Below are 22,237 nucleotides of genomic sequence, written 5' to 3' on the forward strand. Positions count from 1 at the left end.
AGCTCCATACATAGTAGGGGTAAGGTGACTATGCAACAGGATAGATAATAGACTGAGCTGTAGCAGCAGTGTATGTGGTGAGTGTAAAAGTGTGTGTGGGGTTGTGTGTGGGGGGCGTCAGTATGCATGTGAACCATGTTATACTGTATGTGTGTGTGGTATATGTAGTGTGTGTGTGCTTGTGTGTGCATATGTGTGTGTTGGGTTGTAAGTGTAAATATGTGTGAGTGTTTGGGTAGAGTCCAGTGTGTATAGAGTCAGTGCATGAGAGTTAGTTAAAATAAGGGTCAATGCAGGTAGGCCGGGCAGCCACTAAATTAGCTATTTGGAATAATTGTTTAGCAGTCTTACACGCTGACCAGACCAGACACGTCGCATGCGCGAGAGTTGCAAAATAAATATACACATACATGTTATTCAATCATTGCACCAACACTGCTCGCGAGCGTCGGCGTGGCCAGGCGCTAAAATAGAACATCATTCTATTTGTGATGCTCAACGCACTGCAGGTCCTGCCTCTCAAATCCCCTCATTGGTTTTTAGGAGCATATACCCACATGCCATCTCCTCATTGGATTTTAGGAGCATATACCCATGTGGATAATTGAAAGATGAGCGTAAAGTTGGTTGCCAACAGCCATATAAAGTCCAAAGAAGAAAAATAAGCCTGAAGGAAGGAGGAAAGATGAAGAGAAACAAATTTGGTTTACCATTATCTGTGGATTAATTGTCGGAGTAGAGGACCTTGTGCATTTCAGGAAAAATAAGCAACCCAATGTTTATATCCCAGGACAAATTAGCTCACAACAGCAAGCTAGTTAGATACATTTCCATAAATGTTTCATGCTTTACAACCTGTCCCCAAATTAATATAATTAGTTCAGAGTTTGCTTTTATATTTCAACCTGCGTGTTTTCATCGTGTCTGGTGTGGGGTACAAAATCGACATGCGCGAGATAGCACCTACAGGCGCGCGAGTGGTTTGGTCAGCATGTTAAGGCTTGGGGATAGAAGCTGTTCAGGGTCCTGTTGGTTCCAGACTTAGTGCACTGGTACCACTTTCGGTGCAGTATTAGAGAGACGTGGGGACGGCGTTGTCGATGCACTTATTAATGAAGCCGGTGACTGGTGTGGTAAACTCCTCAATGTTATAGGATTAATCGCTGAACATATTCCAATCGGTGCTAGCAAAACAGTCCTGTAGCTTAGAATCCCCATCATCGGTCCACTTCCATATTGAGCGCATCACTGGTATTTCCTGTTTGAGTTTTTGCTTGTAAGAAGGAGGAAAGAGTTAATATATGATTTTCCCAAGGTAGAGTAAGGGAGCGCCTTGTATGTGTTTCTGTGTGTGGAATAAAGGTAATCTAGAGTGTTGTCACCTCTAGTTGAACAGGTGACAGATCAGATCTTGATGATACATAGAAAAACCAGTAAGATGTATATCCATGTACTCGTTCAGCCACGACTCTGAGAAACATAGAATATTTCAGTTTTTCAGGTCATGTTGATAGGATAGTCTCAAACAGAGCTCATCCAGTTTGTTCTCCAGTGATTGCTAGTAAACAGGCGGTCATTGGCGGTGTATTTGCTCTCTGACGTAGTCTCAAAATGATGCCGGCTCGCCTGCCTCCCGCTGCTTCCTCTTTCAACTACTTGGGATTAGGGTCTGGACTGGGATAAGGAGAAATACCAGAGCTGCCAACTTGTTGAAGTAGACATTTTGTCCAAATCGGGGTTAGTGATCGCTGTTCTGATGTCCATAGGAAACTATGGAGACATTACCGTGCAGTACCCCATAAGGAAAAAGAGAAAACAGGTTTTTATGAATTTTTGCAAATGCATTAAAAGTAAAAACAGAAATACCTTATTTACATAAGGATTCAGACACTTTGCCATGAGACTCGAAATTGAGCTCAGGTACATCCTGTTTCATGTGAACATCCTTGAGAAGTTTCTACAACTCGATTGGAGTCCAGCTGTGGTAAATTCAATTGATTGAGCATGATTTGTAAAAGCACACATCTGTCTCGCTTTAAGGTCCCACAGTTGACAGTGCATGTCAGAGCAAAAACCAAGCCATGAGGTCGAAGGAATTGTCCGTAGCGCTCAGAGACAGGATTGAGTCGAGGCACAGATCTGGGAAAGGATACACTAACATTTCTGCAGCATTGAAGGTCCCATGAACACAGTGGCCTCCATCATTCTTAAATGGAAGAAGTTTATGCCACCAAGACTCTTCTGAGAGCTGGCTGCACTGCCAAACTGAGCAATTGGGGGAGAAGGGCCTTGGTCAGGGAGGTGACCAAGAACCCGATGGTCACTCTGGCAGAGCTCCAGAGTTTCTCTGTTGAGATGGGAGAACCTTCCAGAAGGACAAACACTCCACCAATTAGGCCTTTATGGTAGAGTGCCAGACGGAAGACACTCCTTATTAAAAGCCACATGACAGCCACCTTGAAGATTGCCAAGAGTCATTTAAAGGACTCTCGGACTATGAGAAACAAGAATATCTGGTCTGATGAAACCAACATGGAACTCTTTGGCCTGAATGCCAAGCGTCACGTCTGGGGGAAACCTGGCACCATCCCTATGGTGAAGCATGGTGGTGGCAGTGTTAATTGTACTATACTGACTCTGTTTTACAAGTCTTTCATTGAGAGTACTTTAACTTTTTGTATTTTTTGTTGGTTTGGCAATTCCACTGTCAGCCAGAGAAATATGCTGAGAAGGATTATCACCACAGCAATCATGGTACTTGGAGTCAAACAGGCAGGCCTGGATTAGATCTTTAACTTCTTATTGCCTGGGGGCAGTATTGAGTAGCTAGGATGAATAAGTTGCCCAAAGTAAACGGCCTGCTCCTCAGTCTCAGACCCTTATTATCAAGTAATAAACACTGTTGTGGGAGACGCAATGGCAATTTTGAAAACAACACCAACAGTAGATCCAGTTGCTGTAACAACGTAGCTAGGGAAGCAGGGAGCCGGTGATGTCTGAGGATTGTCCTCAGGAATAGTCTCTCTGTGTGTGTGTGTGTGTGTGTGTGTGTGTGTGTGTGTGTGTGTGTGTGTGTGTGTGTGTGTGTGTGTGTGTGTGTGTGTGTGTGTGTGTGATGAGTGGTGGACAGCCTTGGGGACACCATCCATGTCTGTATCCATGTCTGTGATGTCTGAGGATTGTCCTCAGGAATAGTCTCTCTCTGTGTGTGTGTGTGTGTGTGTGTGTGTGTGTGTGTGTGTGTGTGTGTGTGTGTGTGTGTGTGTGTGTGTGTGTGTGTGTGTGTGTGTGTGTGTGTGTGTGTGTGTGTGTGTGTGTGTGTGTGTGTGTTTGTGATGAGTGGTGGACAGCCTTGGGGACACCATCCATGTCTGTATTCCAGTCTGATAACTCACTCCATTTTCTTTCTCTGGTTGATTCATCATCAAACAGCTCATAGACTGTATGTTCTGGGTGTTTCTCAATATGCATACTACTGTGCTCCACACTTTCATGCTCCAAGTGCATTCTCTTGAGTACGTTCTTGTGAGGACGAGAGTGTGGAGAACGCATAAAACATTTCATTTGATGGCCTCCTTGAGTGGCGCAGCAGTCTAAAGCACTGTATCGCAGTGCTTGAGGCGTCACTACAGACCCGGATTTGATACCAGGCTATGTCACAGCCAGCCGTGACCAGAAGACCAATGAGGCAGCGCACAATTGTCACAGGAGTCGCCTGGGTTAGGGGAGGGATTGGCCGGCCGCGATCTAGTGACTCCTTGTGGCGGGCCGGGCATATGCATGCTGACTTCAGTCCCCAGTTGAACGGTGTTTCATCCGACATATTGGTGCGGCTGGCTTCCGGGCTAAGAAAACAGTGCGCCAAGAAGGCCGGGTGGTGTTTTGGAGGACACATGGCTCTTGATCTTCGCCTCTCCCAAGTCCGTAGTGGAGTTGCAGCGATGGGACAAGACTATAACTACCAATTGGGAAGAAAAAGGAGTAAAAAAAACATTTCATTTGAGAAGCACTCGCATTCCCCCTTCACTGAACCTTCTTCCAGCCAGGACAATGGTACACATGGAGATGAAGCAAGATATACACTAAGCAAAGATTTTACTTCATAATTATTAGCTAGATATATTTTAATCGTAATCTAGCTAGCCAGCTAACCAGTTAAACAGGCAAATTATCTGCATTATCTAATTATCTATTATCTATGTTATGCAAGGTAGATCATTATGCAAGGTAGGTCAATTCTTCGTGGCTATCTAGCTAGCCAGTTAGCCCTACTGACTTACTATGGACTTACCAATTCAAAGAACATTCCTTCTTCTAGCTAGGACAATGGCAATAAAGATGAAACGATATATACAAAGCAAACATTTGACTTAATATGTGAATTGTGATAATGTTGCTAACCAGACAGTAAAACAGGCAAATATGGCCTAAAACCAATGTAATCCAAAGTAGATTCTTCGTGGGTAGCTAGCTAACAATTCTTTCTGGCTATCTGGCTAGCTAATAGTATTAGCTAGCTCTATTGACTTACTATGGGATTACGACCTATGCACACTACATAGTGGGTATTGTATTGTAGGCAGGTAACCATGCCAAAATTATCACAGCATGTATTTATTAAATTATCAATATAAAATATTGTAGTCAGGCAACATACGAGATGTAATTTCGTAATATTTCCTTCCGAAGTCAGAGGTATATTCTCTCGCTTCAGCTCAAATAATGGCTCATTGACTTCAAGAAAATGTGTTTTTACATTGTTGCGTCATATTTCTGTGCATACTTTCCGTTGAAGCTTGCATCGATGCATGCTTCAAAATATGTATAAACAGAGTACACATTCGAGAAGTGCCCTCCTTGCTCCGTTTTGCATACATTGATTTGGATTCATACTCCGACCCTCCGTGCTCGGAGCACGGTTGTATGCATTTTGAGAAACACCCTATGTGTCATATGGTCATAAGTCCACCTGCTGTATATTAGGGGTAGTATGGTAAGAACATCTCCTGGCATGCCAGAAGGTCAATCCATTGAAAGAGCAAATGAGTACATTGGCAAGTGAGCGATGTCAGTGTCTCCAAAAGGCTTTTGTGTTTGCTCAAATCTGGTATCTCAACTCCATCTGTGCTCTTGTCAGCTTTGCCTGGTCGTCTGCCTCTACAAACAGAAAACTATTGATGGAAAAATGTTATTTTCTAAATAACCTATTTTTTGGGGGGGAGAAGAAATAGCTTATTTGCTAAAATTTTAACTAAAAGAATGAAATGGTTTGAGGGGACCGGTGAGGGAACCTGTCTTATCAAAGATTAATATTAAAGTGAATGCTAAGCATTGCTAATGCTCCATTGTGTTGACATACAATCCCAATTTCATTTGCAGGTTGGCAATCTCTGGCCAATCCCCTGGATTCAAAGCCATGAATACTAATGTTTACCAAAGGCTGCCTTTCTGAGGTACACCGCAGAAACCCTCTCAATCTTGTTATGCCAGAGCAGGGAATCTGTTTTTTCTTCATCCTTTCATCCCTCAATCAAAAGACGGTTTGGGTGGAATAAAAAAAGCACATCACAGGATAAACTTATGACACCTATATTCATGACAAGTTTTAACAAGGATTCTTTTCCTGAGCTGCGTCCGTAACTCAGAGTTCAATAATGTCGAAACAATATGCCTTGTTTTTTTCTCGTTTCCTGTCGCTCTCTATATTCTGTTATTCAATCTTCACTACAAAGAACTTGTCTTCTAAGGCTGATTTATTTTAGCATGTTTTTCCCCCTTGACATTACCTACCCTTTATGTTATGACTTGATATAGCACCTGGATTTGTATAATAGTCCTAATGTATAGCTGATATGATTAACCACAATTCTGTTTAAATTATAATGCCATTTTAATGCCAGATATCCGAATTAGTGTTGTGACCACAGATACTACAGTTGAGCATATTTAAAAACTATTTTTTTAAAGCGCTAGTCCAGTTCAACCCCCCCAACTGTACTGCCAGGGAAGCCATTCTATAACACTGAAGAAACACTGTAGCAACGAAGTCTTAGCAAATGCTCCAACACTTTACCAATACTGTTGCTTTAGACAATCTGTAACAACTCTGTGTAGAAACACTGTAACAATGTTGTAGCAATTCTCTACCAAACCTAGCAGCAACCCCTGCAGCAATGCTTTAACAATGCTACGACAACTCTGTGGCAACGTTCACCTTGTGGAGATAACAGGGCTCCTTTAATGATCTGTCTGCCAGCCATTCGTCCGTCAGTGCAGGGCAGATGTGGCTGAAGGCCCTAGGCCTCAGCTTGCTGCTCCCTGTGCATACTTCAGCCCCCCCGACAGCACACACATCCCTAACGCCACCATCGCTACCATGTGACAGCTGAATACATCTCCCACAAGGCTTACCTACAGCCCCAACAAATTCGAGGCACACTGAAATTAAGGCCACCGCAGCAATACTAATGAGAAGGAAGACTGGAGGACTGGGGAGAGAATGAAAACCTATTCTGAGGTGTGAATATGATTGCACTAATATTCAAAAAGTTAAGTTTGACTAATTTCCTGTGAATGCCCACCGGCTTGATGCAGGCTCTCACACACACAAACAAACACCTGTGCATGCACACACACTTTGCCAGTGGGCATTCACCAGTGTGAGTCCCAACTGCACTCCTAGAAATTCCCAGAAATGGCTTAATGAATGAACAAGGTCTTTTTGAGCCAACAGGCTCCAGGGTTTGGAAAAACAAGCCACTTCTGAAGATGAGAGAGACCGTGAGCAGTCCTCTCATTCTGTGCAGCCATGGAAAAAAGAAAATAAACATCTCTGGTACTCCCTCTCTCACCCTACTGCTCTCAGAATAGCTCAGCGTTGAATAAGTATTTCTCCACCTCTGATCTCCAGCTTTTATCCAAATCAAAGACAGGGTTTGCACTTGGTCTGGTTGGAGGTATACATTTTATATTTGTAAATTTTTTGGTTCAAGGCATTCAATTGGTTGACACTCTAGTTGCCCTATGTCATTGCCATTAGTGAATGTGTGGTGTCAAATCTCAGACAAGTATAGTTGTTAATTTCCAATAATTGCTTTTCAACTGATGAAGATTGCCTGATTGATTTACAATGACAAGCCCTTGAGTTTTGCCCCTCGGACAATTTGTTTATTGGTTGGTTTATTCACATGGATGATATGTATTTCAAAGACTTTATTATGGATTTCCTTTCCACATGCTTCACAGAGCAGGATGACGTTTATTGGGATGAGTTTTGTCCTGGAGGCAGAACTGAGCGATTTCTGCTAGATGGGCCAGCTGCAAAGTCAAAATTGGCTATATTGTAAAGATTCATGAAAACAACATTTCACTTAGGGCCCCCAAAAGGCAAGGGTCGGCTCTGATGGCATGTGGATGTGGGTGTGCAGATCTGTGGACCACTGCGGCCCCCTCATGATGAGTTCAGATTTGTGGCCCCCACCCCCACTAAAGTTGCCCATCCCTGCTCTACAATACAATAGTGTTGTTATTGCTCCAGTAGAAATTGTTCAGACAGCGACTATTTCATGATGATAACGTAAAAAATGAACTTTCACACTTGGGGCCTTCACAAAATGCAAACATAAAGATGTTGATTTCTGGTGCATATCTAGATGAAGTTGTTTACAGACTGTAAATGCTGAGGCACTTTGTAGTGACATTTCCCTCTGTTGGAAAAGGACTCTGCTATCTGGCGAGTGCAGGCTTGGACTAATCCATCAAACAGCTGTCTTCTAAGCAGTGGCTGTGGCCGAAACACAGAAGCCAGGTTAGAAAATAGTTCAAGGCTCCCAATCCTCGCCTGATTCCAAAAGTCCACTTTTGTCTGCTCTTGAATCAGTTCAAATTCATACAAAACCAAAGATATGAGGGGAAATCAGAACTGTAGCTCTGAGTGTGTCAAAGAGACCAAAACATGCTGGTGGAAATGGTATCCAGGGTGTTGCTGTAATGTACATATAGATGCTTATAAAAAATATATTTAAAAAAGGGTAATTGTGAGTGGTCTTATTTTTTTCAAAGAGAACTTCAGTACTAAATGACAGGAGCTGTACTTGACTGCACATATATTGTCATTGTCTGAAATCTGTCTTGCCTACTATTACCTAAACTGCATATTGTGTACTAATCATAATACATACTATTTAGAACATACTGTTTCGTAAAAACAATTGCATTAATCAACAAATATCAGCATACTAGGCTCATCCTACTGAGAATACATAATCTAATGCGCAATTACTTTGATTCCCACCATTCATTCATTTTGGTACAGTGCATCCCCTCAGTTGATTATCAGCTATTGTCAAACACACGTCTGTCTCAAAAGACAATTATCTTCCTTTAAAGTGTGCAACGAATTATACGAGATGAAAAGCCAAAAGTAATATGACATCCTGGTATTTAAAGCACACACATTTTCCTCAATTTAACATACTATAAATATTTTTTTTAAATTGCATACCCAAAATGCCTAGAATTGTATTGTTTATTTGTATTTATTTATTTTACCTTTATTTTGACAGATTATGAAACCATCGGCAAGCATCAGTAACCAACACTATCAAGGACAGTCTACAGCAGGCCAGGGCAATTATTTTCCATGGAGTGCCATATTAGACTACATTTTTGCCATTGCGGGCCAGATTCATATTACAGGATTATACATCATGTGTATGACTGTGTTGACAGATTTCTACTGTAAATCACGTCCAGGTATGCTACTTATTTAACTTTTTTAGCATGCACAGAAATAAACCACATCCATGTTCTTCTTTTGGTAGGTATTTTCATTATTAAACATGTAATGAACTACACCGAGAGAAAAGTACACTGTGTATTCAGCACCATGGACAGAACTATTGTTAATGGTTATGCACAAAATAAAAGAAAGAACTCAACATTACATTTACACTACTCAATCAGTGAAGGAGTGAAGAAGTGAAGATTGTGATTGGGCATTGACTAGAGCAGTGAAGTCAGGTATAGTTTCTGACATCGCTATGCGCAGGATTGCTGAGAGGTGAGAGTCAGTAAGAGATAATCTGTGCCTTGACATGTTATATTTCATCAACACAAATGTCTGTTCACATACATAGGTTGACCCAAACAGTACAAACATCTTCTGAGCATGGCTCCTAATGTTTGAAAAGGTTTGTTCATCGAGAGATGCATAGAACCTTGTCAGTGACTGTCACGATTTTTGTCGTCGGATGAGGAAGAGTAGTCGGACCAAAGCGCAGCATGGTAAGTGTTCATGTTTTTTTTATTGAACTGAACACTAATACAAAATAACAAGAGAATAAATTAAACCAAGGTGCAAACACTAAACAGAAAATAACTACCCACAAAAAACATGTGGGAAAAAGCTACCTAAGTATGGTTCCCAATCAGAGACAATGATAGACAGCTGTCCCTGATTGAGAACCATACCCGGCCAAAACAAAGAAATATAAAACATAGAAAAAGGAACATAGAATGCCCAACCAAATCACACCCTGACCAAACCAAAATAGAGACATAAAAAGCTCTCTACGGTCAGGGCATGACAGTGACATTGTTTTGAATAGTTCTCCAATCACTGTATTAGACTGAAGATCAAAAAACTGAAATTGCTGGTCAGTGGCAGCGTTATCCACATTGAAGGTGAAAGGAGAGGAAACAAACAGCAAGTCGTTTTCCAGCACTATGAAATCCTCAAAACAACGAGAAAACTCACAATTCCAAACACGCATCAGCAATATATACTTCTGCCGCTGGTCATCTGATAGAAAACAGACTAGTAGTGTGGGAAGGTGGGTGAGATTGTTGGCTTCTACTTGGCGGGTCAGGAGGAGTAATTTCCCTTAAAGGCTTTGACAAGGCTGTACATCTGATGTACAAAAAGGCCCTTCCCTTGTAGTTTGGAATTCAGTTCATTCACGAGGGCCATGATGTCCATTATGAAGGAAAAAAAATCAGCCAACCATTATTTATCTTGCAGTTGAGGGAAATCCACGTATTTCCCTTTCATTTGCAAAAACTCAGCAATCTCAGACTTCAGGTCCCACACACTTTTAAGTACCTCCCTCAAACTCAGCCATCTCACGTTTGTGTGGTAGGGGAGATCTGCATGACCTGTCTCTTCCAACAGTGATATATATTTATATTTTTAATTATTTTATATTTATTTAACAAGGAAAGTCAGTTAAGAACAAATTCTTATTTTCAATGACGGCCTAGGAACAGTGATTTAACTGCCTTGTTCAGGGGCAGAACGACACATTTTTACATACTGCCTAGGGTTTAAAGATTTTGTTCTTATGAAGTTTACCACTTCAGTGACTGTATCCACGACATGGCTCATTTTCAGAACACATTTACAGAGCACCTCCTAATGAATAATGCAATGCAGGAAAATAATTTCCTGATCTGGGTTCAGCTCAGCTACTTGAACTTGTATCCTTTTCAAAAGCCCAACATTTTCTCCTGTCAAGTTTAGGCACCCATCTGTGGTCACACTGGATAACTTTTCAAAACTCAGTCCCAGCTTTGCCACACACTTATTAACCTCCTCCAATACATTTTCCCTGTGGTTGTGCTCTTCATTGACTGCACTGAAGCAAGCTACTCTGTAATTTCAAATTCTGGGGTTATGCCTCGTAAGAATATCGACACGTGCATCACTGCTCTCATCCAGGGCCAAGGAGAAATAGGTGAAATTCTTTACCTTGTTTTTCAACTGTTGTTCCATATTCTCTGCGATGTCCTCAACACGCCGTGTCATTGTTCGTCTTGACAGGGAAACATTTTCAAACAGGTCTTTCTTGTCGGGGCAAAGTATTGCTGCAGAGTAAATTTAACATTCTTTAATGAATTCACCCTCAGCAAATGGCTTGCTATGTTTAGAAATTTGGTTTGACTGTATATAGCTAGCTCTCGCAATTCTGTTGTTTGCTGAATGCAGTTTTGTGAAAAGTCCTTGCTGCTTATGCAACTGAGAAAGCAACTCTTTCAATGCACTTGCCCTCATATTCCTATATTTCTCTGCATGCTTCGTCTGGAAGTGTTGGGACAAGTTGTAGTCTTTCAAGACAGCTATTATCTCTTTGCACACTAAGCACACATCTTTCCCTGATACCTCAATAAAGAAATATTTCGACGACCACTGTTGCTCGAACACCCTACATTCATTGTCTACTTTTCTTTTCTTTGAAAATCTCATTTTTGGCGCAATTTCTAGCTAGCTACTATTTGTAACTGTGACGTGTGTGTCAGCTTGTCAGTCACTGTCTGTCCTCGTGCAGTTGTTATTTATACTTGCCTTCAAAATAAATGTCCCACAAGCGGTGGGAGTTAAATCATTACACAAAGGTGAATATTCAATGGGCTTTTTATTTGAATAAAAATATGTTTTTCAAAACTTTACTATCGCAAATTCTACATGTGATCTGAGCATGATTCCGCGGGCCGTATCGAATCAGGCCGCATACGGCCCCTGGGCCGGCCTCTGCTCTGGTCTACAATATCATCTAAGGCATTTGCCATATCATTTACAGTGGTGTAGTAATGTTATATGATGTACTGTTTTATCTTTTGTTATGTATGTAATGTAAGTGCTTTAATATGTTTGGACCCTAGGAAGAGATAATGGGGATCCCTAATAATGTAATAAATACATAAACAACCATGGTAGCCGTACTGGTGCTATATTTAGATCTGAATCCAGATTGATTAACATTAAGAATACCACTTGCTGATAGAAAATAAGATGATTCTACTATTTTCTGTAAGAAAAGGAAATCTGGAAATGGGTTGATAATGATTAAGTTTACTACTATCCCTGCCCTTATGGAGTGATAGCACTGTTACGGATACAGTTATCCTGTGTGTGTGTGTATCCTGTGTGTGTGTTTCTTTTCTCTCCTTCTCCCCTCACAGGTGAAAATCATCACTCCCCAATCAGTCAACAATCAGAAGACACACCTCCTCCTATTTCCTGACCTATCACAGTTCCTTCCCCATGGTTTAAAAACCCCATCATTTGTTTGTTCTAGAGCTCAGCTCAGCTCAGTTCAATCTCTCTGTAAATGTCATGTCTGTAGGTCTCTGTGTTTCACTCTCGCTTTGTGTCTTAACCTCTCTTTTGTTTAAGCACCTCATAGCACTTTGTCATCACCTGTGAGTATTGTTTTTGGTTATGGTGTTTGTGTTTGATTGCTGGTGGGAAAAGGGGGAAACCAAGACAAGTCGCCCATGGGCATACACTACCCGTAGGTGAACTTTGTTAAATACACTAGTTAGAACTGGGCGGACCACCCACTGTATTTTTGGATAGTTAGTTAGCTGTTGTTAAAGTAGGCTAGTCTAGCTTAGGGGTGTTTTTGAATACTTATTGTTTCTTTCCTTGGGTCCAGCTCAGCCCCTTTTCCTGCTCCCCCCATTACCGTGTGTTTATAAATAAACCTAGAGTTTGACGGTAGATTTCTGTTGTCGTGGTTATTTCGTTCACACTTTTCCTTTGTCACAATAATAATTTGCATGAGTTATGTTACGGGTCTCATTACCATCCCCCCTAGACTGTCGGGCCAGAAGGGATTCATAACAAGCACAAAAGCTGATTTACACACTTTTGAAATATTTCCTAATACTAAAGTTTAAAAAAAAGATGCGTGTTACTGAACCAGCAATGTTGGGTGCTGCATACTTAAGCAAAGACGGACCTAAATTGTCAGCCCCTAATAACTTATTGGTGTCAATAGCTAATAAGGCAGCAAGAACTTCTGTTTCTGTCAGTTGCCAAAAAGAAAACCCCTGACTACCATTCCCCAAATCACGTGTGGTTGACTGATCATCCATCGAGGCAACTGCAGACTGTATGTGTGAAGAACAGTCAACTGACTGGCCAAGACCAGTATGACCACCATTTCTTTCAAATAGGAAACCAGCTGAGATAAATGCTGATTAAAAACATCACAAATTGTAACTTTTCAGTAATGATGCAGGAGTCTAAAACGACTTGCTTAGGCAGGGAAATACAGGTACTTCAGTAAATGAATAACAGTTTTCCAGAATTTAGAGGGATCACTAACAGAGTCTGTCATAGTGCTAAGGAAGTAGTTTGATTTGGCCTGTTTAACCGAGGCAGTTCACCTTTTTCTCAATTGCCTAAATTACTTCCAATCAGCTAACGGGCCAGTTTGTCTAGCCTTGGCCCAGGCTTGATTTCTTATGAAGAGGAGAGCACCATGGAAAAGTTCAGGTTTTGACTGAGTCACTTGAAAGGGGCATGTTTATCAGCCATATGGACTACAACAGCATCAATCTCTGTGTGCTGACAGAACGGTAGGGAGACGCTTAGTAATATCCTGTACTCAAGCCCTGGGTTAGCACACCCTGGGTTAGCACAGGGTTTTTGCTCGAGAAACACCAGAGCTGCCGAAGACTACAGCCGGCGAGATAGAAGAGGACATCTGCCTATTCCTACACCTTACATGATTTGGGAGACCCGTCGAGGACTTGTGAGAGGCAGAATCTCAAAAGGTCCTCAACTCTTGGACACGGTTCGAGCCTCCTATGACCAACAAAGTCTCATTCACCGTAAAAGCCAACGGAGAGGGAGTCAGAACAAGGGACGAAGGTGCAGGTACCTCTCGAAGCAGAAGCCCCCAGGGATGAAGGCTCTGGAACCTCTGGATCAAGGGCGATGAAGCTGTTTGAAGTCTGTATCTAGTCTGGGTTTCCTACCACCAAAGAGGCCCCAATTGCCAAAGTCTGCTACTTTCGTGCCTCTCTGGCTGGTTGGCAGGGTAAATAATAGGATCATCCACTAAGTCATCCAGAAGCATTCTACTAACTCAATTTTCCAGGGGAAGGGGGAGACGCCTTTACGGAGGGATCACTTCAGAGCTCCAGCCAGTCAGTTATGGAGAGATGACACGGGGGACGACACGCCCATCAGATCAGAGCAGCGTCCAGCTACTGGAGTAGAAGAGAAAGAGAATGTAGGCGGAAGTGGATTCCCCAGTAGCTTGTTTAAGTTGGCTACTTGTTTGCTAAGAGTAGCCACTTCGCCTTTGTAGTCCTCTACGAGCAAACAGTTGCTCCATTGAAAGTCTGGACGGTCCACAATGTCCCGGAATAGAGCAAATTAGATAATATATTTTTATATACATCTAGATAATATATTTTTTAAACCTTTATTTAACTAGGCAAGTCAGTTAAGAACAAATTCTTATTTACAATGGCAGCCTTACCGGCCAAACTCAGACGACGCTGGGCCCCCAATCACGGCCGGTTGTGATACCGCTGGATTTGAACCAGGGTGTCTGTAGTGACGCATCTAGGACTGAGATGCAGTGCCTCAGACCGCTACACCACTCAGGAGCCCATAATGCAGCATTGAAACCATTCATTAGCAACCACTATTTGAAACTACAGGCGAGCTAGGCCAGCTAGGCTAGCTAGGCTAACTGTGCTTCCGTGTCATTCTTCTTGACAATAATTTACAAAATAATTGCTATAAACTACAGTGGGTTCACAAATACAGCCTCACCCTGCCTCCCGAAACAAGCATAGCCTGTGAAAAGGCAAAAGCACAAGCAACACACACCTGAGTCACAGACCAGTATGGCAAACGGAGAGAAAGTAGAGGACTTGCTCATTGTATGGTTCCTGGCTGCACATACACTATACAAGTGGTGATGTAGAAGCAAGCAGTAAATTTCAGGGCAGTGAGCCCTTTGTCCAAGTCAGTCTCATCTCGAACAACCCAGAATCCTCACAACAATTTCCACAAAACACAGATACAGACCCTTGTGGATTTAGATACAGAAAGAGGTTAGAGTAAGAAACAAAGAAAAGAAACAAAGAAACAAAATTAAATGATTTGCCAGCACTAGTTACCAACAGTTCTGTACACCAGGCAAGGCTGATCATAAAAGAGAAGAGCCAGGCGAGGCTGATCATAAAAGAGAAGAGAAAATAAGAGAAAAATACAGCACTTACTGTATTGGCAGTTCCTTCCCATGTACTCCCCGGGGCATTCGCACGAGTAGTTGGCAACCAGATCTGTGCAGATGCCCCCATTTTTACACGGGTCTCTCTCGCATTCGTTAACATCTGTAAGAGCCAAGAAAACAGAAAAGAGGCACATTAATATCTTTGAAGCAGAAATGTTTGCAATTAGCAGGACATGGTTCCAATTAATTTGCATTCGTGGGGAATATTTATTGAATCTGCTCCATTTGATACTTGATTCTGCCTCCCCAAGATGCTTTCGCTGAGACGGAGCGGCTGGCTTCCTGAAGCTAATAAATCAAATGGTTTCCTGGGATCGACCGTTAATGCTACCCACCAATTTAGGTTTGGGACTTTCAACAAACATATATACAGGGGCTTGCAAAAGTATTCAACCCCCTTGGCATTTTTCCTATTTTGTTGCCTTACAACCTGGAATTAAAATATATTTTGGGGGTGGTTGTATCATTTTGATTTACACAACATTCCTACCACTTTGAAGATGCAAAATAATTTTTATTGTGAAGCAAACAAGAAACAAGACCAAAAAAAGAGACTTGAGCGTACATAACTATTTATCCCCCCAAAGTCAATACTTTGTAGAGACACCTTTTGCAGCAATTACAGCTGCAAGTCTCTTGGGGTATGTGTCTATAAGTTTGGCACATCTAGACACTGGGATTTTTGCCCATTCTTCAAGGCAAAACTGTTCCAGCTCCTTCAAGTTGGATGGGTTCCACTGGTGTACAGCAATCTTTAAGTCATACCACATATTCTCAATTGGATTGAGGTCTGGGCTTTGATTAGGCCATTACATGACATTTAAATGTTTCCCCTTAAACCAGTCGAATGTTGCTTTAGCAGTATGTATAGGGTCGTTGTCCTGCTGGAAGGTGAACCTCTGTCCCAGTCTCAAATCTCTGGAAGACTGAAACAGGTTTCCCTCAAGTATTTCTCTGTATATAGCGCCATCCAACATTCCTTCAATTCTGACCAGTTTCCCAGTCTCTGCTGATGAATGAATTCCCCACAGCATGATGCTTTCACCACCATGTTTCACTGATGGGATGATATTCTCAGGGTGATGAGAGGTGTTCGGTTTGCGCTAGACATAACGTTTAACTTGAGGGCCAAAAAGCTCAATTTTAGTCTCATCTGACCAGAATACCTTCTTCCATATGTTTGGGGAGTCTCTCATATGCCTTTTGGCGAACACCAAACACATTTTCTTGTTTTTTTTTCTTTAAGCAATGGCTTTTTTTCTGGCCACTCTTCTGTAAAGCCCAGCTCTGTGGAGTGTACAGCTTAAAGTGGTCCTATATACAGATACTCCAATCTCCGCTGTGGACCTTTTTCAGCTCTTTCAGGGTTATCTTTGGTCTCTTTGTTGCCTCTCTGATTAATGCCCTCCTTGCCTGGTCGGTTAGTTTTGGTGGGCGGCCCTCTCTTGGCAGGTTTGTTGTGGTACCATATTCTTTCCATACTTTAATAATTGATTTAAAGGTGCTCCGTGGTATGTTCAAAGTTTCTCATATTTTTTTATAACCCAACCCTGAGCTCCTTGGTCTTCATGGTTCCGCTTGCTTGGTGGTGTCCCTTGCTTAGGGGTGTTGCAGACTCTGGGGCCTTTCAGAACAGGTGTATATATACACTGAAATCATGTGACAGATCATGTGACACTTGTGCACACAGGTGGACTTTATTTAACTAACTATGTGACTTATGAAGGTAATTGGTTGCAAAGGGGGTGAATACATATGCACGCACCTCTTTTCAGTTTTTATTTTGTTATAATCTTTTGAAACAAGTAATTGCTTCATTTCACTTCACCAATTTGGACTATTTTGTGTATGTCCATTACCTGAAATACAAATACAAATCAATTTAAATTACAGGTTGTAATGCAACAATATAGGAAAAATGCCAAGGGGGATAAATACATTTGCAAGGCACTGTAGCAGGCTACTCCACCACTACTGTGTAGACTTGAGCTATGCAATGTAAAGAATGTACAGTACATTAGGTAGTGAGGAACGTACACATCTTCAATCTAGCTGGAACTAGCTGGTCTCATGCCATTTCATCTACAGATTACAGAACAGTGACACATGTCAGCAATCATGTTCTTTAGAGGCAGATCAAAATCAGTGCTGTACTGTTTACATTCTAAAAATTCCCTATTGGTCCACAGTCTGTTTGCTATGTTTGTGATCTGATACTGACGTCAGTTAGCGTTTGGGGCAAAGTCCTGCTGAGAATAACCCACTGTGAACCGGATGTGTTTCATGACAGGAGATCTCATAAAGGCATCCACTTTATGGCATCCTGCCAGTCTCATGCACACAAGAAAAAGGTTGGAATAGATTTTGAGAAGAATCCATAACTTGGCATTTGGAAACATACACATAAGCAAAGGTCTCATTTCCGCCTCTAGTAAGGTGAGTACTAAGACACTTAATCCCACTCCAAAGCATGCCCTACTCTTCAGTGACTAATAAACACTGATTTAATGATTATGGAACAAACTCTGCAAGCTTAAGGACACAAATATGAATAAAGTATAAGCCTGTTAGGATGTTTTTCTGATGATTTTCTGAGATGTTATCTTCCACATCTAAGTGCAGTATCCTTGCTAATACATCCATAATAGCACACATGCCCTCGGATCAGCTGATGACATTTGGCCAAGCCCACAGCATACAATCAAAACTCCAAATTAAGGTTAGTCTATTTAGCAGCGTGACAAGACAGTTGAAAGACAAATTCGATACTGTGTTCTAAAAGTTGCGGAACGTCACATTCATAAAGGTAAATGCTACCGTGTTCCAGGTGTGTCCCAGACAATGTTCCAGACTTCATTCTGGGAACACGTGTGGCCCTCATATAGGCACAGATTACACTGTGATGTTCAAAGAGCACATATATATGTGGAGCATCAGTCACAGTAGCCCCCTACTCATATGATGCATGTGATGATGGAGAGAATACCCCTGCTGAGATGAACCTTCTCAACCTGACAGTGATGAGAATTCAAGCACTGAAACGAATAAAGATGAGCCCTCCATAACTGAGCAGAATCAGCTGGAACATGCACACCACAGGGGAACAAAGAGAATAGCATTATATGTTGAAAAGCATATCATCTGGACCATATGTCTAAAGTGAGAAAGACAAGGGCTTTCACTGTTGCCACTACAGACATAGACATTGGTGGGTCATTCTGTGAAAAGAGTACCTTTGACATTTTAAGTAGAAATTGTGCACGAACATTGACTTTAATAAAAAAAATGTTATTTTATATCAGACATTTTTTTATAAACAGTTGAAGTCGGGAGTTTACATACACTTAGGTTGGAGTCATTAATTTGTTTTTCAACCACTCCACAAATCTCTTGTTAACAAACTATGGTTTTGGCAAGTCGGTTAGGACATGTACTTTGTGCATAACACAAGTAATTTTTCCAACAATTGTTTACAGACAGATTATTTCACTTATAATTCACTGTATCACAATTCCAGTGGGTCAGACGTTTACATACACTAAGTTAACTGTGCCTTTAAACAGCTTGGAAAATTCCAGAAAATGATGTCATGGCTTTAGAAGCTTCTGATTCTGAATTTACATAATTTAAGTCAATTGGAGGTGTACCTGTGGATGTATTTCAAGGCCTATCTTCAAACTCAGTGCCTATTTGCTTGATATCATCAGAAAATGAAAAGAAAATCAGCCAAGACCTCAGAAACAAAATTGTAGACCACAAGTCTGGTTCATCCTTGGGAGCTATTTCCAAACGCCTGTAGGTACCACGTTCATCTGTACAAACAATAGTACGCAAGTATAAACATCATGGGACCACGCAGCCGCCATACCGCTCAGGAAGGAGACGCGTTCTGTCTCCTAAAAATGAATGTACTTTGGTGCGAAAAGTGCAAATCAAACCCAGAACATCAGCAAAGGACCTTGTGAAGATGCTGGAGGAAACAGGTACCAAAGTATCTATATCCACAGTAAAACGAGTCCTATATCGACATAACCTGAAAGGCCGCTCAGCAAGGAAGAAGCCACTGCTCCAAAACCGCCATAAAAAAAGCCAGTCTGTTGTTTGCAACTACACATGGGGACAAAGAACATACTTTTTGGAGAAATGTCCTCTGGTCTGATGAAACAAAAATAGCACTGTTTGGCCATAATGACCATCCTTATGTTTGGAGGAAAAAGGGGGAGGCTTGCAAGTCGAAGAACACCATCCCAACCGTGAAACACGGGGGTGGCAGCATCATGTTGTGGGGGTGCTTTGCTGCAGGTGGTTCTGGTGCACTTCACAAAATAGATGGAAAATTATGTGGATATATTGAAGCAATATCACAAGACATCAGTCAGGAAGTTAAAGCTTGCTCGCAAATGCGTCTTCCAAATGGACAATGACCCCAAGCATACTTCCAAAGTTATGGCAAAATGGCTTAAGGACAACAAAGTCAAGGTATTGGAGTGGCAATCACTAAGCCCTGACCTCATTCCTATAGAAAATTTGTGGGCAGAACTGAAAATGCATGTGCGAGCAAGGAGGCCTACAAACCTGACTCAGTTACACCAGCTCTGTCAGAAGGAATGGGACAAAATTCACCTAACTTATTGTGGGAAGCTTGTGGAAGGCTAACCGAAACGTTTGACCCAAGTTAAACAATTTAAAGGCAATGCTATCAAATACTAATCGAGTGTATGTAAACTTCTGACTCACTGGGAATGTGATGAAAGATATCAATCTATTATTCTGACATTTCACATTCTTAAAATAAAGTGGTGATTCTAACTGACCTAAGGCAGGTAATTTTTACTAGGATTAAATGTTAGGAATTGTGAGAAACTGAGTTTAAATGTATTTGGCTAAGGTGTATGTAAACTCCTGACTTAAAATCTTGCTAAGACCAGGAATCTTGCCAAAAATCTGTATTTTGACTTGCCCCTCTGTCAAACCTGTGTCACATCTAGGAAGATTTTAACCCACTTAATCATTTCACCATCATTGTAAATCCCTAGTTTTTTGTGTTGCTTTGATAAAGTAAATTCTGAAGATTAGTGATTCATTTAAGTATTTCCCTCATTTTAAGGTCTGAACGTGAACTGAACTCTCATTTTAATGTGTTGAAACTATTCAATTGGAAAAAATTAAATTCTAAAGAAACATTGAACATTTAATAGTCAAATCATAGACTAAAATCTGGTGAGCTGATTCTATTGTTTTTGGCAATTTTGCCATCTAAGTGCAGTATCCAAGCTAACACATCCATAACACACATTACCTCCCATCAGCTGATGGCATTTGGCCAAGCCCACCGTTTACTATCAAAATTCCAAATGAGGATTTTCTGTCTATATCTGAATTGAATTCTTAGTTTGCAGTGTGATGAGACTGTTGCAATACTGCATTCTGAAAGTTGAGGAACATCACATCCACATTGGAATGCCTGTCTATTGTGGCATGTGAAATTTGCATGTGCTCCCTTGACAATGTTTCAGACACCGTTATGGGAACACATTAGCACTCGTTATAGGCTAACATTCCATGTATTTACTATTATATTCAAAGAGCACATAGACCTATGGAGTACCAGTCACAGTAGTCAACCCTCATATGATGCGTGTGATGATGGAGAGAATATCTCTGCGGAGATGAACTTTCTCAACCTGACGTTGAAAGCACTGAAAGTGGAGTTCTGCCAAACTGCAGAATGAATTGATCAAAAGCACATCTCAGGGTTCAGTCCTGTTCGATTATGCTTAAGAGGTGACACAATTCCTCTTTGAACTTCGGGGAAACATTGTAGTCATTTAGCAGACACTCTTAATAACCAGGAGCAATTAGAGTAAAGCATCTTGCTCAAGGGCACATCAGCAGATTATTCACCTCGTCTGCTCAGGGATTGGCCCAATGCTTTCAACCACTAGACTACCTGCCACCCTGAAACAGACCTGACCAACTGCTCAGTTTGCAAAGACAAAGTAAAGGAGTATTAGGACGCGCTCTATTCAACTAGTCTGTGTCCCACAGTTTTCAACGGATTCCATTCATGATGACTAGGATTACATCATGCATGAAACACCTTTCTGATATGTCCAAGTGATATTTTGGCATGATGAAATACTATTACCAACACATGTTGCTGATCATTGTTGTCAATACCCACAAAGTGACTCTAATAGTGTGATAATATTTGTTTGAAAGGAATCCAGTGAAACCCTGTAACACTGCCGAGGTGAGTAGAGCCCATTTCCTGTTGGAGACCTTGTCTGTAACAGTGCTCTGTGATGGCACCAAAGGACAATTACAGGTAATTATCCGTCCATGCAAGGGGCACCGTGATTGAAATGAGAGCACCCAGTTAGACACCCTGTCCCCCACTGACTAACATATTATTAGCTGTGAAATGAACAAACAAGCACTTGTCGGAGGGATTCCATCTTGATAGCAGGAGGCTGTCGCAATCAAGGAGGATTATGTTTTAATTAATTCAACCTAGAGGGGCCTAACAATCTCGTTAAGAATATTAACCTGACAAACACTGACTAGTTTCTGCATTATACATGACAAGAAGGGCCAATCATCATTAAAGCTGAGATTTTCAAAACGGCTTTTCAAACTCATTATCCTGCATTATTTCATAGAATTGCATGAAGGAGAAAACCCCCCACTATGAATTATCAAAGAGGGGTCTAAAAAAAGAAAACATAAATCAGTCATGCCATTCAGAGCTGATTATACAGCAGAGTATCGAATTGGCTGATTGGGACACTCAGATGGTATTTAATAGGGTTCCCACCTGCCTGTGTCCAGATGTCGGATCTCACGGACAGAAATGGTTGCATTTGTCTCCATCTCAACCTCTCTTTTTGAGGTCATTCAGCCGTCTTAAATATTTTGCACTTACAATGCAGCCATATGGCTAAATGTAATTGATATTTATCCCACAAATTAACATTATTAGTAGTTATTAATAGAACCTTAGCAGGGAGAATACACATGTATGACACAACGGGTACCATAAGAGGTTTAACAACATTAAGGCAGTTTTATACAGTTTAAAATATTACATGACATTATATTTTATAGCACATAACCCAATGCATTTATTGTATTCCCTCAGGCCACTACTCCACTATCACATATTTACAATACAACATCCATGTGAACGTGTGTGTAGA

The 22,237-nt window shown here is 41.3% G+C and overlaps 1 protein-coding gene across 2 annotated transcripts in view; it reads right to left on the reverse strand.

Moving 5' to 3' along the window:
- The window catches only part of LOC135521163 (EGF-like repeat and discoidin I-like domain-containing protein 3), a 208,883-nt gene that overhangs the window by 88,640 nt on the left and 98,006 nt on the right, over positions 1-22,237 (reverse strand). For both annotated transcript variants that reach the window (XM_064947183.1, XM_064947126.1), the window contains one exon: positions 15,025-15,138. In XM_064947183.1, the coding sequence (XP_064803255.1) occupies positions 15,025-15,138 (114 nt within the window). The remainder of the gene's footprint in view (positions 1-15,024; positions 15,139-22,237) is intronic.

The sequence above is a fragment of the Oncorhynchus masou genome, chromosome 1 (genome assembly GCF_036934945.1).
Source record: "Oncorhynchus masou masou isolate Uvic2021 chromosome 1, UVic_Omas_1.1, whole genome shotgun sequence".
Taxonomy (NCBI): Eukaryota; Metazoa; Chordata; class Actinopteri; order Salmoniformes; family Salmonidae; genus Oncorhynchus; species Oncorhynchus masou.